Genomic DNA, 18,606 nt, shown 5'->3' with positions numbered 1-18,606 from the left:
AAATGGATGTGTGTGGCTGTGTTCCAGTAAAACTATTTACAAAAATAGGTGGAAGACTGGATTTGGCATCTGTGGTATATGCCGTAGGATAGGCTATATATGGCTTTACTGAGAATAGTATTTATGACTATGATATGAAAAAGGTCTAAATTACCCATTTATCCAAATGACTGATAGTGAATAACAACTTATTGCTAGATCATTGATTAATGAAAAAAGTACCTTGAGAAAAAGGTAGACTGAGACTGTCAGATTTTCTTTTTCATTTGTCTTCACTTTGAGTTAACTAGCCACTTTCCTGCCCTTTGAAAACATTTGGATTAATGATTCTCAACTGTGACTGCACAACATAATCATCTGGGGAGCTCTGAAAAATTATTGATGCCTGGCTTTCACCCCCAGAAATTCTGGCTTAGTTGGTCTGAAGAACAGCCTGGGTATTGGGATTTTTTAAGAACTCCCCACAGATTCTAAAGTGCAGCCAAGGTTGATAACCACTGACTTTAAATTCATTACTATGGGACTCCCAAGACTGGTGTAGGTTTGGTGTGGAATTTTAGAGTATAATAATTAATGGTAGGAATGTGGTATAGCAGGCCATTGTAAGCTAATGAATTGCGGTGGGGGGCAGCTTTTCCACCTCATTAAATTTTGTTATTTGCTAAATTATATTTGAGGGTACTTCTTTGATTTTCTTTTTTATTTTCTTTGGAAAGCTACAGCATGTTTATTGTCTTTTCCATCTAGACTGAGTAGGAATTTCTTTACTATAATGAGGCTAATATTTCTTGCCTGCATTTTAAAATTTAACACACAGCATGTTTTATTAACGGGTTGTTGGGTATGGCTTCTGCTTTTGTTTCTTTGTTCAGTAGTTCATTATAAGTATTAACATTACATATAATGATTACTTGAAAAAGAACTAATGAAAGTCTCTTTAAACTTTTTTTTAAAAAAAAGGATTCTGAAGGTGATACCCCTCTTCATGATGCAATAAGTAAGAAACGTGATGATATCCTGGCAGTTCTTCTGGAAGCTGGAGCAGATGTTACCATTACAAATAATAATGGATTTAATGCTCTACACCATGCTGCACTAAGAGGAAATCCCAGGTAAAGATGTCACGTTTTACTATTTTATATGCAATTTAAAAATATTTTCCTGTTGCTGCTTCTCTTTTTCTGATACTTATGAGGAAATAATTTTGGTTTACTTTAATGTTTTAAATTGTTTTAAGGTCTGTGGAAGTTATGAACTTCATTAAATAGATCAGTTTTATATGGTTTTTTTTTTTGGTTAAACTAATACAAGTATTATGAAATGACTATTTAAATATATATTAAATATGGATATAAAGTATCAGGAATACTTGCTTATATTCTAAAGATTTAATTAAAATGCATTCCATTTGGAGATTTATGTTTCTTCAAGATCATTCTCAGGTGTCCTCTAGCCCCATGTTATTTATTTGCATGGTAATTATTTTTTTAAACTTGTGGCTAAATAACATTTATTTAGTTACCTGATTTCTTTTTAATAATATAATTACCTATAAACTTCTAATATAGAGGTCCTCCAATCATTGTTATAGTAATAGGTGGTCTACTGAAAAAAGTGCTTGCTGGTTAAAGCTCGAGAAAGACTTTTGGGAAGTCATAGAATTCATAAAGGATCTGTGAAGTCTCACAGAAAAGGAAAATGGTTATTAGCTTTGCTTAACCTAGAACTTTCTATGAGTGAATTTTTTGGAACAACTTTACCTTGAGAAGCATTTTAGAAAATTCTACATTAAATGTCTTCTGTTTATAGTTGAATCAAGCCCATGTATATTGACTGAGGGAGATATTTACTTAGAAGTTTATTTTCATAATTTAATCTACCCTAAATTTAAAAAAATTGAGATATAGTTGACATATAACATTATATTAGTATCAGGTGTTACAAAATAACGATTTGATATTTGTATATATTGTGAAGTGATCGCCACAGTAAGTCTAGTTAACATCCATCACCACGCATAGTTCCAATTTTTTTTTCTTGTGGTGACAACTTTTAAGACCTATTCTCTTAGCAGCTTTCAAATGTACAATGCAGTATTATTAACTATAAACACCATGAATTCTTATTCATGATGTATATTGCATTTTTACATCATGTTTCCTTTTACTTTTTTTTTGCTCTTTTTTAGCTTCTTAGGATCACCACTAGAGGGTGAGCACAGAGAACGAAAGGATTTTATTGTGATTGGTAGCTGTAACAATTGGTGTATAATCTAGGATGAAATAAATGACAGTGTTTTAGGTTATATCTTGATTTGTTTTTTCAAATTACAAATATTTGAACACTTCATACGTTGGCACTGTGAAGGAGACACAGTAGTATTATATGTTCCCTGCCTTTCAAATAAAAGATGATAATGACAGCATTTACCACATGCCTGGCCACTAGTAGTATACATGCATTATCTCATTTCAGTCCTTTGAACAGCTTTTTGAAGCAGGTGTTAATATCCTCATTTTATAGATGAAGCATATGGGGCTTATAAAGAGATGAATTTACTTATTCAAGATCATGCAGCCGACTAGTGGAACAGTTGGAACTTGAGCAAAGTCTATTTGACTTTAGATTCACTGATCTTAGCCACTTTATATTATTTTCTGTGTATTACGGTCTGTATGTGAGGCAAGACTGGAACACGTGGACAGTGAATGATTTAACTAAGAATGTATTAATATATCAAGCTCACTTCTTGTGCTTCATGAGCCTGTCTTTCTAACTTTATCTCCTGCTGATTAAAATCCCTCTGCCCAACTTGCCCTTCAGCTACATTATACTACTCCCTCTCCCTAAAATTGTCTGCTCTCTTCCTTCATTTATTAAGCATTTTCTTTCATTAAGATGCCCGTATCCCTTCTTTTTCTTAACCAGCTCTCTTCCAGAGCTCCTGTGTATCATCACTGAAGTTATTTTCTGTTTGCTCTATACTTCCTTGTTCTGTGTTTTTGTTTTGTTGCACTTATAATCTGCTTTGTGCTGTCACTTAGTATGTGCATTTTTATGTTTCTTTCTGTTAAAATTGTGGGCACAAATATTTATCTGTGTATCTCCTGTAATGTCTTGACTATACTCGGGACTCAATACATGTTAGCCTTAATTTGACAGTCAGGACAGTGTTAGATATCACAGGAGTATATGATCAATTAAAATATAAATTCTGTAGAGAAACGGTCAAGAGTTGAAACAAAGCAATTATTTCAAATTAGGATGGTCAAAAAGAGATTTTATTGAGGGAATTTAATTTAGGTTATAATATTTTTAAGTTATAAAGTTTAAGATAGACTGAAAATTAAAGTGTTTAGGAAGTAACTTTTAAATATTTTGAATTGTTTAACTTTATTGAGAATAGGCGTAGTATATTTAATAATGTTGAGCCTATACAAGGAGGAAAAAAAATACTACTTCTGTTTCTTTAATTCTTGAGAATTCCTCTGGAAATTTATAACAGTGACTCCTCCAACCAGATAATTGGTGTCAGGTGACACAAAAAAGAAAGAAAAAAAACTTCCATTCTACAACAAAGTGGTGCTTTAGTTAAAGGTACACACTTCTTTATTCCTGTTTCCTTAAGACATTTTATGCAGTTTTGACTGTACATTGCCCAATAAAGTGTGATTTTAATTGGGCACAAAAGAATATCAGAAGATAACACAAGTTATATATTGGTTGTAATTGTAACTTGGGTTGTTTTGAGTTCTTTTTTTTCTATATCAAGTTTCGTACTCTTAAAATTGGCTTTTCTATCCTGGTACTGACCAGTGATGTTTTAAGACAGAAGAAACCATTTTAACTCAGAATTAGGAAAAAAAAAAAGTCTTCTCATTTTACAACTGAGGAAACATGTTTGGAGAGGTGAAATATCTACATAAGTAAAAAGGTAGCAATGCTTATTAGTATTTTGTTTCTTTTTTGAGGATTAAAGTCTTTTGGTTCAGGGTCAGAAGAATTAGATACCTTCTGTTTAAGTCTGTCTATAAGATGCTCTGCAGTGTCATCATCTCCTTTTCCACCTTACCTATCAATGTTCTATTAAATAGCAGTAAAATTAAATGCTAATCATGTGGAAGGTAGTGACTCAACATTTCTGGAGTTTTATTTTATATAATGTTACATTTTTCTTTAATTTAAGAATGTACGTGCCCACACTGTGACATTCCTGTTATGGTTTCAGGTGACCTTCCCAGATATTTTCTTCCTTTGAAGGAAGTTTTGTTTTTTTAAAATTGTGTGGCATAGTCTACATTTCAATACCATTTCTTTTCTGAAGGATAAGAAATTTAATACCAAGAGACCATAAATGAATAAAATAATTTTATTTGAAAGCCTTATGTCATCCACACATTTTTCATAAAGCTGTTTATAAACATTATTTACCATTATGACTCTTCCAAGTAGAATTAACAGTAACAAATTATTTGATTTAAACCACAATCTGAGTAATTTAAATAAGTTGAAATTAGTTGATGTGATTGATATTGATAAATGAAAACGCTGGCTGTCCTGTAGTAATCAATGCATAGCTACAGCTGGTTGAAGGGGACCAAATCCATTGAAGAGGCGATTTGGTTCCATTTTACCAGCTCTAGCAAAGCATTGCAGTGCCGCTAGTTTGGGACCCAGAACAGTTAAAATGTTTTTTATTTGAAAAATTATGGTTATGTTCCTTCCACAAATGTTAAGAGATTCTCATATCAGTATTTCAGCCATTGAATGTAAAACTTTATGTTTTGAAGGCACTTTTCCTACTATTTCCTACTCTAGTCGTGCAGAAATCTTTACCCTTTAACACGTCTTTAGTGCATTAAGGAGTTATCAATGTACGTCTTTATTTTTAGCACTTTTGCTTAGTTCTTAAATTCAGACAGTGACCTGTTTCAAAACCCACACCATGTAAAAGAGCAAATAGATCTTGATGTGTATCAGAGTAATTTTATCTATTTATCCTTGGGCAGTAAACCAAATAAGTAAGCGAAATAGGTTAGGGAAGAGCACTGCTTAGTCATACTTTTCTACTGCTGCTGCTTTTTTAAGTATTATACTTAAGGACTAACAGCAGGTTGCTGACGGGGTGGAGGAATGAGTAGCCTTAAGAAAGTACCTCTGCGCTTTGGTTTATAAATAGATGACACGTATATTCGGTGTATTGCTTAGACTTGTGTTGGAAGGAACTGCCATGCATGATAGCTTATTTTTCTTTCTTTTTGCTTATGTAGTGTTACTAATCATAGGTTAATAATTTAACCCTTTTAAAGGTCTAGTTCCTTGACTGAATTCTCTGTCATTTTGGGTACAGCTTGCCTAGTTACTTCTCATTATCAGCTTAATAATACATTGACTTGTGGTTAGTAATAATCATGAATTTGAGTATTAAAACTACCATTAAAACTCAGTAGAACAAATTTTTGTTATAAGGGGATTTCAGTATTGGGAAGGGATGTCTTCTGAAAATACTTGCTTGAAATAAAAGTTTGAGCAATTTATAGTTTGCCTATAAGTGCTCTCAGTGAAATATAAAGAAATAGTTATCTGTTTTGAACCAAACTGGGAGAAGGTCAACACTAATTCAGGCAATATTCAAACAATTCTCATATTAAGTATATTCTCCATCTGTTGGTTGATGAGTATCATGCTGCGGGTGAAATTAATGTGACTACAATTATTTCCATCATTTATTCTAATAGAAATGAAACAGGTGTTAAATTGCGTGGACTTCAGTGCTGATGATAGTAATAAAACTGGCTTCTATTTTTACTAGTTATATGGGAGCCTTTTAGCAGATCCAGTTGCTCAAGTGTGCTTTTGGATGGCAGTTCAGTTTCATATACTGGCCATATCGGGGCAAGGAGAGGCCGTGGAAAAAAAATAGTACAGCATTTGATAATGTCAGCATCTGTTATCCCTGTCAGCGAGACAGTTGAAATGTTTGAGTTACACCAGTGTCAGCAGATGCCCAGAGTTTAATATGTACTCAGTTAAAAATGAACAGCTGATCTAAGTGATAGATGTGACATTTTAGAGTGATTGAAAATACTCTTAGGTATGTTAAGTTAAACTTGTAAGCACTAGAATCAGTGTATAATTTTACTTTTTCAAATGAATAACAACAGATGCTATAATTTTATTTTCTAGGGATTATATACTCTTAATATTGTAGCAACGAGATTCTTAGTTGCTGGGATGTTTTAAAATAATTATTAAAAACATTTATACCTATAGAATGAGGAATATAATTGTTTATTATAAAACATGGGTGTAGTAATACCCTTTGAGTAGTTTTATAGAGGAACCTCTATTTTTGAGGTATATATTGTCAGTTTTTGGTATTTAGGGCATGTACAATTAAACTTAACAAATGGAATATGCAGCTTTGCCATTCTCTTTGTAGAAGATCAGAAAGAAGGGCTATTCTTGAGTGAGTTAAGCTTTGAACTGATTTTTTCTTTGAAAATGTGGAATTTTAAAATTATGAACTTTTTGTAACTTCCAATAAATATTCAGTAATTTATATGCTACCATATCTAATAGTCATTCTCTCATTCTTTATAATCTGCCGATAAAATGAAAATCATCTTTTGACAATTATCTTGTTGTCTTATTAAACAGAAAATTGGATAACCTTATAGCCATTTCTATTCAACTGTGACACAAAAAAGTTATACATGTAATACATGTCTGAATACTCCAGTCAAAATAAAACTTTTAGTAAGAAATGATTAGAATATATGAATATTAGTATTTCTTTTTTCAAAGTCTATTATAGTAGCTTAAAGTAGGTACTACTTATAAATTGTTGCTAAGAGCTATATCATGTATAATTTATTAGTATATAAATATAGTACAAAATAAATTTTATATAAAATACAAAAAAGTATTTTAATTATCTAACATACTATAAATAGTAGGTCTATCATATTTATAAAAAATTGAATTATAATTGCATAGTACTAATAAAAGATGGTTATTCTTTCTGTATAAATTGGTTTCTTGACTATAGTGTTTTCATTTTATGTGCCCTCTTTGGAGAAAGCAAATTCAAGGATAATATAGATAATAAATTATTTATTTTAAATATTTGGCAGTCTGTGACCAATGTGCCCTGTTGACTTACAGCTATTTCCCAGAATTTTGTCATTTTTTATGAATAAATCTTATGTCTTGATTCATTCTAAGTACTTACACAGCATTGAAAGTGGAGACTGGATTAGGGAGAAGGACAAGGACCAGTTTTTTTTCTTCTGAGAGCAGAATTTTACTTGAAAGATAGCCTTTTAAAATCATAACTATGTCTATAGCTTTCAAAAAGAAAACCTAAAACAGCAAAACTTGCTTCAGAAATTCCTCTAATATTATTAAATTATAAATTTATCAAAATATGAAGAAGAGCTGTTGAAATGCAAATGAAGTTGGCTTTTGTTAAATCAGTCAACACTACTAATATGATATTAATTTAAATTAATGTCAAATTGTGGAGACAGAAAATAGGTCATGTGTATCCCTCATCGTTTTGTACTAGTAATACTCTTTTTTGTATTCAAATTTTAATCATGTGAAACTTAATTTAAAAAATGTAAAATGTATGCATAACTTAAAATATTTAAAAGGAATTTCATGATAATTTTAAATCTACTTCAGTAAAACTTTTTTTCTTCACAGAATATAAATCTTAGCAACATTTAGTTTCCATCTGTAAGTAGTAGGTACATTTTTCTGGTGTTAGTATTGCCAAAGGTCATCTCTTTGATATTAGGTTAATTTACCATATGAAGGTCATTCACATAGCTGCATTCTAGTTCCCTCTTGGCGGTTTATTGCCTACCAAAAATACATACTTCTTTACATTCCATAGCATTGTATGTTCATATGGGTACATAAAGAAGTATGTACTCTGAGTAGGTATTACTAAGTTGTTAGCTGTAAAAACACGAAATGTTTTATTTTCCCATTTGTTAGTAAAACATTCAGCTTACTGATGGAGAGAAATGGTAGATCATTTGCAGAGACTATCAAAGACTAAACTTTATAACAAATTTACCTGAGGCATGGCATTAGTGCCATTCATGGTTCCTTGTTTTTGGTGGACATACACTTTTAAACTTTGACCAGTTATCTGCTGAACTTTGTCCTGGTTTGGTTCTGCAAGAGATCCATAGTACCAGTGGGGATTTACAGAGTGTATTTCAGATATTGGTAAGATCAGCCTAGTGTTTCTTCATAGTCTTCAGAGGAAATTTCTTCTTATTCTGTAGTTTGCTTCTAGATCCTACAAGTAGACAATAATTAATTTGGTGCAAATTCTTTTTACAAACTAAATGTCTTATTAAAAACTTAACAGCCAATTAGTACTTCTGATATTAACTCTAAAGTTGAAAAGACAAGGAGAAAAACCCGATCTTTTTAGGGTGTGAATGAACTGAATTTTTAAAGATGATGATTTTTTTTGTTAGTTTTTTTAAGGTCATAGATAAGAACTCATGATCATTTGAAAACGTCTTTGTTGTTCCTTTCTTTTTATTAGTTACTTACCTGAATTTTGCACTTTGGTGCTCCTTTTGGGTTAAATATAAATTTAGATAGATGAATTAATATCTAATTTTGGTGAATTGAGTTGTTTTGATTCTTTGATTTTTTTTTTAATATAAAGGATAAGTACCAGAACAGTACTGTCCAAAGTCTCACTTAAAAACAGCCAAAAGGTATTAGCCTATGAGCAGTTGAGTTTTAGCTTGATCATTGAGCATGAAAAGAAATTGTAATTGGTGAGTTGCCTTTTATTATTGTGGTATTAAAAGGTTAATTTAAAAGAAAACCATGAGAAATTTTCCTATTTGAGAAAGGAAGGGAAGAAAAGACACAGAAAGTAGAATTTCTGCAGCCTGTGATAAAAAGCTAGTGCAGCTTAGAGAGAGCAAATCAGAATGTAGCAGCAGATAGCCCAGTACTACAGCAGTTTCAGCAATGCAGAGTTAGAATTTCACCATGCACATTCTGATTTATTTTTGTGCCCAACTATTAGAGTTGGCATTAAAAAGTATTTTGTGATCTACCAAGTATCTTGGTTGACTAAACCTTGAAATAGTTAATAGTTTTTAAACGGTAGTATACTTTGGAAGCAGGATGTGATTTACTAGGGATGCAAAACCACCATTTAATCTGAAACAATAAAAACGAACTCTTTAATAACGTAAATGACAGGAATGGATTTGTACAAGTTTGAGATCAAGAGTTACCTGTCATGATATTTAACAGCGTTCCTTTTTATTACTACATAAGCTCTCTACTTGAACTGTGAAACTAGGCTGTGCCCAGATAGAATTTAATCTAACAATAAAAACATGTATCGAGTCAGTAATAGGTAAGCATGCAGAAAGTCATAAGCATCCTTAAAAGTACAGGCCTGTGGTGCTGTGTTACCTGTAAGCTTAGTGTCATGCAGCGTTAGCAGCAGGAAGAGAGATAAAGACCTAGAGAGTCACATCAGCAGCAGCCATCTCATCTTGATTGTTTCTTCACTCTATTTGCTGAATTAGCGCTTCTTTTCATGAGCCGGGTGAAGTAAGGGGGAAGAAACAGTGAACACAGAGCCTCACCTTTTAAGATAAATTTGAAAAACAAATGAACAAACAAAAATAAGTCAGCCATCTTTTCCCTCTCCCTTCCCTTATGCTTAAGGGAAAAGAAAAAAAACTACAGTAAAATTGAATCAGCGTTGGCCATTTGATTTGGAATGTCGTATTACTAGTATTGCACAGTTATAAGCACCTTGTATCTGCTGGACAGAAAGTTAAGCTACGGAGGAAGGTTGCTACAACAGCCAAGAAAATGAACCTCACTTATTTCTCAGATGGAATGCTTCAGAATTGGGGAAAAAGTTGCAGAGGAGGTTAATTTTATAATCTAAAAAAGACATAAAAACCCAACAAAAACCAAAACACACCTTGCTCCCCCCAAGTAACTGTAGACATTCACCCTGTTTTCTTTGCGCACCAGAATACATTGGGGTCTTCTGACTTCTGAGGAAATATTCTGCATCTTTCTTGCTGTGAGATTTTTTTTGTTTGTTTTAGTTTCCAGGATTAAATGGTAGATCTGTATTGAAGCTACCTTGTCATATCCCGAGGTCAAGTCTGCAAGCAAGGTCAGGACTTCCACATGGTCACTACAAAGGTTAACTTATATTCTTCCCTCAGTGGCCACAGGCTGAACTGTTACAGCTTTATAGGCAGCTAAGCATTTGAAACATGCACTCCCAGGCAAACAGACTCTCTTGTGCCTCTCTCTTCCCTGACCATATTTAGTCAACCATAGCAAAAAATAGTCTCTCAGCTGTCGATTGTCGATCCAGAAGCTGAGGAAGCCTCTATCTTGCTTTCTGCCTATTGATTGTTCATCCTGCGGTCCAAACACTGCCTTGCCATTTGTCCTGCCTTTTTTTTTTTTCCCAAAGCACTGCCAAATAAAGCGGTCTCTCATGTTTCCACTTACACATCCCAGATTTTCACTGAGCTTGCGCTGAGACTAGGAAAGCCTGATGCGGCTGTCACTAAACTTAGATGCACTGCAGAGAAAAAAAGAAAGAGGAAAAATATTACCCTGGTTAGTAGCAAGACAGTCTTTAGACAGATATGGAACAAGTAAAATCCCTCTGCTGCCAAAATATGTTTCATGACCTGATTTTTTTATTGGTAAAAAATCAGGATAATGATATTTTATACAGCTAAAGGCCTGAAGGGATTTTGTAATGTTACCTTTTAGAGCTAATTGTTGCTATACACTCTTTTTAAATTTAATAAATAATATTTGAATGGCAAATTCGTAAAAATGGTAAGTAGAACCTATATATTGAGGGTGGAGAGAGATCACTAAGGAAGAAAGGAGTAATGTGTAAATGAAATCTTGGAAATGCTACTTAAAACTTTTAATTCATTGTCAATTTGAGTAAATTGTTTTGTAGTACTTAGGTGAGAAACAGTGTCTGGAATGCTTTTGAGTAATTGTGTACTTCTGTATTGAAACTATATATACTTATATAACTATTAAAATGCATTAGTTAAATTTTATTTTATGCTCAAATATGAAGTGGTTTTTTCCTCCCTTCTACATTGCCATTCCACTTTTATTTTCTGAAATAGCATGTAGGCATGATGATGACACACTTTACTGCAGACTTAAATAGTCATTAACTTATATGTAACTTTGCCACATAGTGTATGTTGCAGAGGAAAAATACTTTTGCTATAAATTTAATGGCATATTTACCATAAATTTTAATATTGAAGTTTATTTTTTAGCCAAGGAGAAAAAAATATAACATCAAATTCCACAAACCTATGGAGATACAATTTAAGATCTTACAAACCTAAGAATGCCCAAGAGAAACCAACTATACCTTGTTCTTAATTCAAATATAGTCTCTTAAGTATCGATTCAGTTAAGAATCAAGAAAAACGGTTATCAGTTTTCTGAGCTTATTCTCCTAGAAGGGAAATTTGTCCTCGACATTCTTTTTGTCTTTAGCATTTAATAACATAGCAGTTTAATTTTTTTGGATGGCTATTTTAAAACAGTGACATAAAGAATGCTTCTATAGATATTTGGCAGTTTTAAAGAGTCAGCTTTTCTAGATATTGAAATAATTTTAGACACATTGTGATAAGATGACACATCTCAGAGTGTTAAGATAGGTTAATTTTCGGGTTTCTAAATTACCCCATATTTGCTGACCATTTTGTAGCAGTAAAAGTACCCCCCCTCCAAGCAAACACTCATATAGTGTATGAAGGTCCAGGTACTCTTCTAAGCCCTTTAAACTTTTCATAACGATCCTATGAAATAGGATTTGTGATTCTTCTCACATTTTATAGATGAGGAAACTGAGGCACAGAAGGTAAGTAACCTGCTCAAGTCATTAGCTCTTCAGTTTGCTGGTGCCAGAATGTGAGCCCAGGTAGTTTGGCTTCAGACTGAGATCTTCACCACTGTGCCTGCTGTTGCTCTGGTTTCTGAAAATGCAAGTAGTTAGGGAATGGACTCTTGGGGACTGGAACATAAACCAAAAATGTAGCATGGTGAGCATTCTTGCTCAGAAAGATGGTTGTTCATTTGATTGTTTCTTCTTTTGTTCCATTCAGCTAAACGTTGAGCACCTAACACTGGGTGCACAAAGCGGGTATAAAGATAAGTAAACTACGCTTCCCTGCCTTACATCATAGAAGAGATCATTTTGGTTGTCTTATTTTAGGAACGATCGAGTACTCACCTGTACAGCTCTCCCGTAGGCTGCATTGTCATTGCATATGTCTCTCATTTTGAGCTAAATTCTACTACATTACCAAATTCCTAGTTAATGAATTTAAGCTAAATTAATGAACCTTTTAATTACTGTCTGTCAAAAAAGAGTTTGTGGGAAGAAAATTAAAGCACACCAAAAAAAAAGAATTAAAAAACATTTGAGTCATGTCTATCACTATAAATAGATGAAAGAAAATAAAAATTACCCATACTCATTTACTAAAGTGATGATCACAGATAGCATTTTGGTATATACCCTCCTAGACTTCTTGTCTCCATCCATTTAGGTAGGGGTGTGTATTGAATAAAAATGTATTCAGACCGTTACATTCTAACATGGTTTTAGCATGCCCTACAGAACTTCTACTTGGGATTCATCAACTTTTTTATTAAGTTTCTTTATGGATTCTGGACTAACATGCTTAAACTATATTTGAGGGGTTGTTCTTTAACTCAGCAAGCATTTTTTGAACACCTAATATGTGCTGTTGTGCCGTTCTAATGTCTTTTTACATTAAGTAATACTAATATGTAAGGCCTCCTCAGTTTAGCTACTGTGGTTTATTTGGAAAAATGTTGCCCATCTCTGAAGAAAGATTGCAAAGCATGGCAGGTCCTAAAAATGGACCCAGCGCCATTTGACTGTTACATACCATGCAGACAGCTGCTTGTCCCCTCTGCTTCTTAGAACTCGTTTGTTCATCATTCAGCAAACGTTTGAGTGTTACCATGTGCCAGGGATTATGCTAGGCACCACTATTAGTTGTTCCGGAACTTAATGCTTCTTTGGCAGTATTCACGAATGCCTGCTTAACTGGTAGTAAGATCTTATCCTTAAATTATCCATGTCCTTAACCTTTGGAAAACAACCAGACTGAGAAATAAAGAAGAGTGTTTGAACGTTAGGGAAAGTATCTTCAAATCTCATACTGTGCTCCGCAAGTGAGAGTCTATTGGCTTAGTATAATTATTGATTTATTGAGCTGTAACACCCTTATCCCGGCAACTCTATGGGCCTCAGTTCTTGCAACCTAACAACAGAATCCTCTTAATTAACTAAGGTTCTGTGGGGAACAGCTGACCTTTGGTTATATTGTGGGTTCCTCAGATTGTCTACCCCATGAGAAGAAAGGAGACAGACCACTCAGAGCTGCTCTGGACATGAGGGTGAGGGGACCAGGGGCTATTCTGTTTTTTTCTTAACTCATCTTGCAGGCTAGGCCCAAAGATCGGCTTTTTTCTTGAGGCATCATATTATTTGTTTGTGTTTGTTTGCTTTTTGTGGGGGGAAGATCAGGAATGAACGTTAATTAGCAGCTTTCTAATTAAGATGAGAGGGTTATAGGTCTCTGTTAAAATTAATCTACCTCAAATCTCCAGTGTAGAAGAATTCTAAATAATTTATGTGGATATTCCACCTTCAAGGAAGTGGAGCATAACTTTCCACTAAAGTTTAGGCTGCGCATAGTGACTTCTTTCCAAAGAGTATGTGGTATATTTTAGTGTTCTATAGTATAGAAAAGGGGAAAAAGAGTAATTCTGTGATGGAGAAACCTCACAAACACTACCTCAGCCAGACGATCAAGGTTAACATCGACAGTGATAAGTCATGTTTATAGTGTGTACCCTTGATGTGACGTGATGAAGAGGCACTACCTTTGAGACCTTCTTCTTCAAAACTCATAACCCCAGTGTAATCATGGGAAAACACCAGACAAATTCCAGCTGAGGGACAGTCTACAAAATAACTGATTAGTACTCCTCAACATTGTCAACATCATCAAAAACAAGGAAAGTCTAAGAGACTGTCACAGCCAAGGGGAGCCTAAGGAGCCATGACAACTAAATGTGATGTATTCTGGGGCAGAAAAAGAACATGAAATAAAACTAAGGAAGTTGGAATGAAGTAGTTAATAGCAGTCAGTGCTGGTTCATTAATTAACAAATGTACCATACTAATGTACAATATTAACAGTAGAGGTGAGGAACTCTCTACAGTATCTTCACAATTCTCTGTAACTCTACAGTGGTTCTGAAATAAAAAGTTTATTTAAAAACAGCAAAAACAAAAATTTACCCACTCCTGGCTAGTTGACCATTGACTTTTACATTAATTTTGATTTGGGGCTGTCTGCAATATTTTATCACAACTGAAACCATTTAATCAGGAGTTGATTTTGTTATAATTCAGTTATCAACAAAATAGTAAGTTTAGTCTCATATTCTTTTAAAAGTATATTAGAACAAAAAGTATATTTCAGAATAAATTTTATCGAGACCAATCATATCTTAAAAAGATTTAGTTATTTTAAAGAAAGCCTTTTTTTTTTTTTTTTTTTTTTTTTTTTTTTGCAGTACGCGGGCCTCTCACTGTTGTGGCCTCTCCCGTTGCGGAGCACAGGCCCCGAACGCACAGGCTCAGCGGCCATGGCTCACGGGCCCAGCCGCTCCGCGGCATGGGGGATCTTCCTGAACCGGGGCACAAACACAGGTCCCCTGCATCAGCAGGCGGACTCTCAGCCACTGCGCCACCAGGGAAGCCCTAAAGGAAGCCTTTTTAATTTGAGTGCTGATAATTTTGAATTTGTGAAAATTGTGAAATGATTAGATTTGTGTGGAAGGGGTATAGAGGATAGATTTGGAAGGGGGCTGTTACAGATGTTCAGAGGAAAGGTAATGAAAGCCTATATAAAGAATATTGGGGCCCCTGGGAAAGAATAGTTTAGTTTTAAAAGGGAAAACCAAGAGAACAAATTGAACGCAGGAGTAAGAAGGGAGGAAAGGGTCTAGAATGATTCCCAGGTTTCTGACTTGGATGGCTGGTTAAATGGTGGTAAGAATAACCAAAATCAAGAATACAGGAGGAATTCTTGGGAAGGACAAAAGGGAAATTTGTACTGTGTACTTTATAGGTCTATAATCTTAGAACTGTAATAAAATAACACTATTATATTGAAGAATTTTAGACTCTACTAAAACATTTACCTACATTATATCATTTAATTCTTACAGCAATCTTATGGTATTTTACAGAGGTTTCTATGGAAGTGTTGGTATTTGTTCAGTTAGAGATATGAGATAGAGCTGTTATGGGTGAGAGTGTTTAGTTGAGGCTTCACAGGGCCCGAATATGGACCTTGGCTTTATTGGTCCATAGAGATGACTAACACTAATTAACACTAATAAAGAATGCCAAATTACTGTTTACAGAAAGAAATATTGCTAAGTGGATTGTAGTACTTACACCATCTGATCAGTAGATTTTTTTTTCCCTGCAGTGGGGAGAAAGAAATCTACTATGAAAAGCTAAGTTAAAATTGGAGATTGATTGGTGAGCAAGACAACTGGTTAGATGATCTTAATTGACAGTACCATCAACCTGTGATGACTTTGCATATGATGATGGACTGAAAACTGATAGCATTCTCCTGATTCTACTGGAGGGTAAATTAGAATACTGGGATTGCTCATCAGGGAGCTTTGTCTATAGATAACGCTGGTGATACACTGACAAATTATTTTTCTCATTCTTTCTCCAGGCTTTGTACGAACCATTTCTTCACTCTCTTTTTAACCAATCATTATTTTCCAGAAAAAGACATAATTTTCATCTTTTTAATAATAATTCCATCCTGGTGATTTATCTATCTATCTATCTACTTATCTATCTATCATCCTAATTCGACTTCTGGATCTCCTCTTATAAAAATCTCTTTTTCTTTAGTTATCCATTTGTTTTATTTACTTTATTAACTATTATCTGCTGTATTCACCTCATTTGCCAATATAACACTGTTACTATGGGAAATCAAAAATTACCATTTCTCTTTAAAATATGTTGCTAATATTATAATAATTTAATCAGTTTAAAATAAAGCATTTGGATTAATTCAAATTTCTTTCAATTTTTATTTTTAATGATATATTTCTTAATATTTCAGGATTGTGAGGAAAAAATATTTTAATATGGTTATTCTATAGTGTAATATACAACATTTATGTCAGTGAGACTAATTAACAGATTTATTCTGAAATAAAAACTTTCTCCTTGAAAATGTTGAATTTTGCATTTTAACATTAGGATTTGATATACTTTGTAGAATGTGATCTAGAAGGGACTAGGGTTGTTTTTGTCACTGCCAGCAGTAGCCTGGTACTGCCTTTCCCTTGTTCTGACAGTTCAGTTATATATACTGTACTAAGAGAGGAAAAAGCAAAAAGACACAAAGTAATAAGAGTGCAGGGAGGCAATGGGCTTTCAAGAATACATACATACCTATTTATTTTTATTTTTGTTTATTTTTATATAATTTTTTTTGGCTGTGCTGTGTGGCTTGTGGGATCTTAGTTCCCCGACCAGGTATCGAACCTGGGCCCCGGCAGTGAAAGTGCCAAGTCCTAACCACTGGACCGCCAGGGAATTCCCTCTATTTCTTTTTAAATGCCTCAGTAACTTTCTGAACCATTGGCTCTTTTTTCTGAGGGACCTCAGGTTTTCTACCTTGTTGACTTAATGCATGCAAGAAGGAAGAACAAGTAAGTGAAAGCTATTAATATCCTCTATTACCACCATTTCTCTCAACACATTTATAGTACCATTTTTCTTTTCTTTGTATCAATAACATGTGTTTGGGACTTCCCTGATGATCCAATGGTAAAGAATCCACCTTAGGGCTTCCCTGGTGGCGCAGTGGTTGAGAGTCCACCTGCCGATGCAGGGGACCCGGGTTCGTGCCCCAGTCCGGGAAGATCCCACATGCCGCGGAGCAGCTATGCCCGTGAGCCATGGCTGCTGAGCCTGTGAGTCCGGAGCCTGTGCTCCGCAACAGGAGAGGCCGCAAAAGTGAGAGGCCTGCGTACCGCAAAAAAAAAAAAAAAAAAAAAAAAAATCCACCTTACAATGCAGGGGGTGTGGATTTGATCCCTGGTCAGGGAACTAAGATCCCACATGCCACAGGGCAACTAAGCCCACACGCCACAACTACTGAGCTCACGCGCCTCAACTAGAGAGCCCGCGTGCCGCAAACTACAGAGCCCACACGCTCTGGAGCCCATGTGCCACAACTACAGAGCCTGCCCCCCACAACTAGAGGGAGAAAACCCGCGGGCCACAACTAGAGAGAAAAACCCATGCGCCACAACTAGAGAAGAGAAAACCGCACGCCACAACTAGAGGGACGCCCACACCTCACAACGGAAGATCCCACGTACCTCAACGAAGATCCAGCGTGCCGCAACTAAGACCTGACAGAGCCAAAACTAAATAAAATAATTTAAAAAATGGATTTATCTTATATATTTTTAACATCTTTATTGGAGTATAATTGCTTTACATTGTTCTGTTAGTTACTGCTGTATAACAAAGTGAATCAGCTATACATATACATATATCCCCATATCCCCTCCCTCTTGCATCTCCCTCCTACCCTCCCTATCCCATCACTCTAGGTAGTCACAAAGCACCGAGCTGATCTCCCTGTGCTATGCAGCTACTTCTCACTAGCTATCTGTTTTACATTTGGTAGTGTATATATGTCAGTGCCACTCTCTCATTTTGTCTCAGCTTACCCTTCCCCCTTCCTGTGTTCTCAAGTCCATTCTCTACGTCTGTGTCTTTATTCCTGTCCCGCCCCTAGGTTCTTCAGAACCATTTTTTTAAAATTTTAGATTCCATATATATCTGTTAGCATATGGTATTTGGTTTGCTCTTTCTGACTTAACGTCACTCTATGACAGACTCTAGGTCCATCCACCTCACTACAAATAACTCAATTTCGTTTCTTTTTATGGCAGAGTAATATTCCATTGTATATATGTGCCACATCTTCTTTATCCATTGATCTTTTGATGGACACTTAGGTTGATTCCATATCCTGGCTATTGTAAATAATGCTGCAATGAACATTGTTGTGCATGACTTTTTATTTTTAAACGTCTTTATTGGAGTATAATTGCTTTACAATGGTGTGTTAGTTTCTGCTTTATAACAAAGAGAATCAGTTATACATATACATGTATCCCCATATCTCCTCCCTCTTGCGTCTCCCTCCCACCCTCCCTATCCCACCCCTCTAGGTGGTCACAAAGCACTGAGCTGATCTCCCTCTGCTATGCGGCTGCTTCTCACTAGCTATCTGTTTTACATTTGGTAGTATATATTAGTCGATGCCACTTTCTCACTTTATCCCACCTTACCCTTCCCCCTCCCCATGTCCTCAAGTCCATTCTCTACATCTGCATCTTTATTTCTGTCCTGCCCCG

The 18,606-nt window shown here is 34.8% G+C and overlaps 2 protein-coding genes across 2 annotated transcripts in view; one reads left to right on the top strand and one right to left on the bottom strand.

The window, feature by feature from the left end:
* The window catches only part of ESCO1 (establishment of sister chromatid cohesion N-acetyltransferase 1), a 1,212,023-nt gene that overhangs the window by 238,803 nt on the left and 954,614 nt on the right, over positions 1-18,606 (bottom strand). The window lies entirely within an intron of this gene.
* MIB1 (MIB E3 ubiquitin protein ligase 1) overlaps positions 1-18,606 on the top strand; it is a 117,592-nt gene that overhangs the window by 63,725 nt on the left and 35,261 nt on the right. Inside the window, exon 12 of the mRNA XM_004273761.4 lies at positions 961-1,112. Within this exon, the coding sequence (XP_004273809.1) occupies positions 961-1,112 (152 nt within the window). The remainder of the gene's footprint in view (positions 1-960; positions 1,113-18,606) is intronic.

The sequence above is a fragment of the Orcinus orca genome, chromosome 15, assembly GCF_937001465.1.
Source record: "Orcinus orca chromosome 15, mOrcOrc1.1, whole genome shotgun sequence".
Lineage (NCBI taxonomy): Eukaryota > Metazoa > Chordata > Mammalia > Artiodactyla > Delphinidae > Orcinus > Orcinus orca.
The sequence above is the reverse complement of the archived record's forward strand: the minus strand, read 5'-3'. Positions and strand labels throughout refer to the sequence as shown.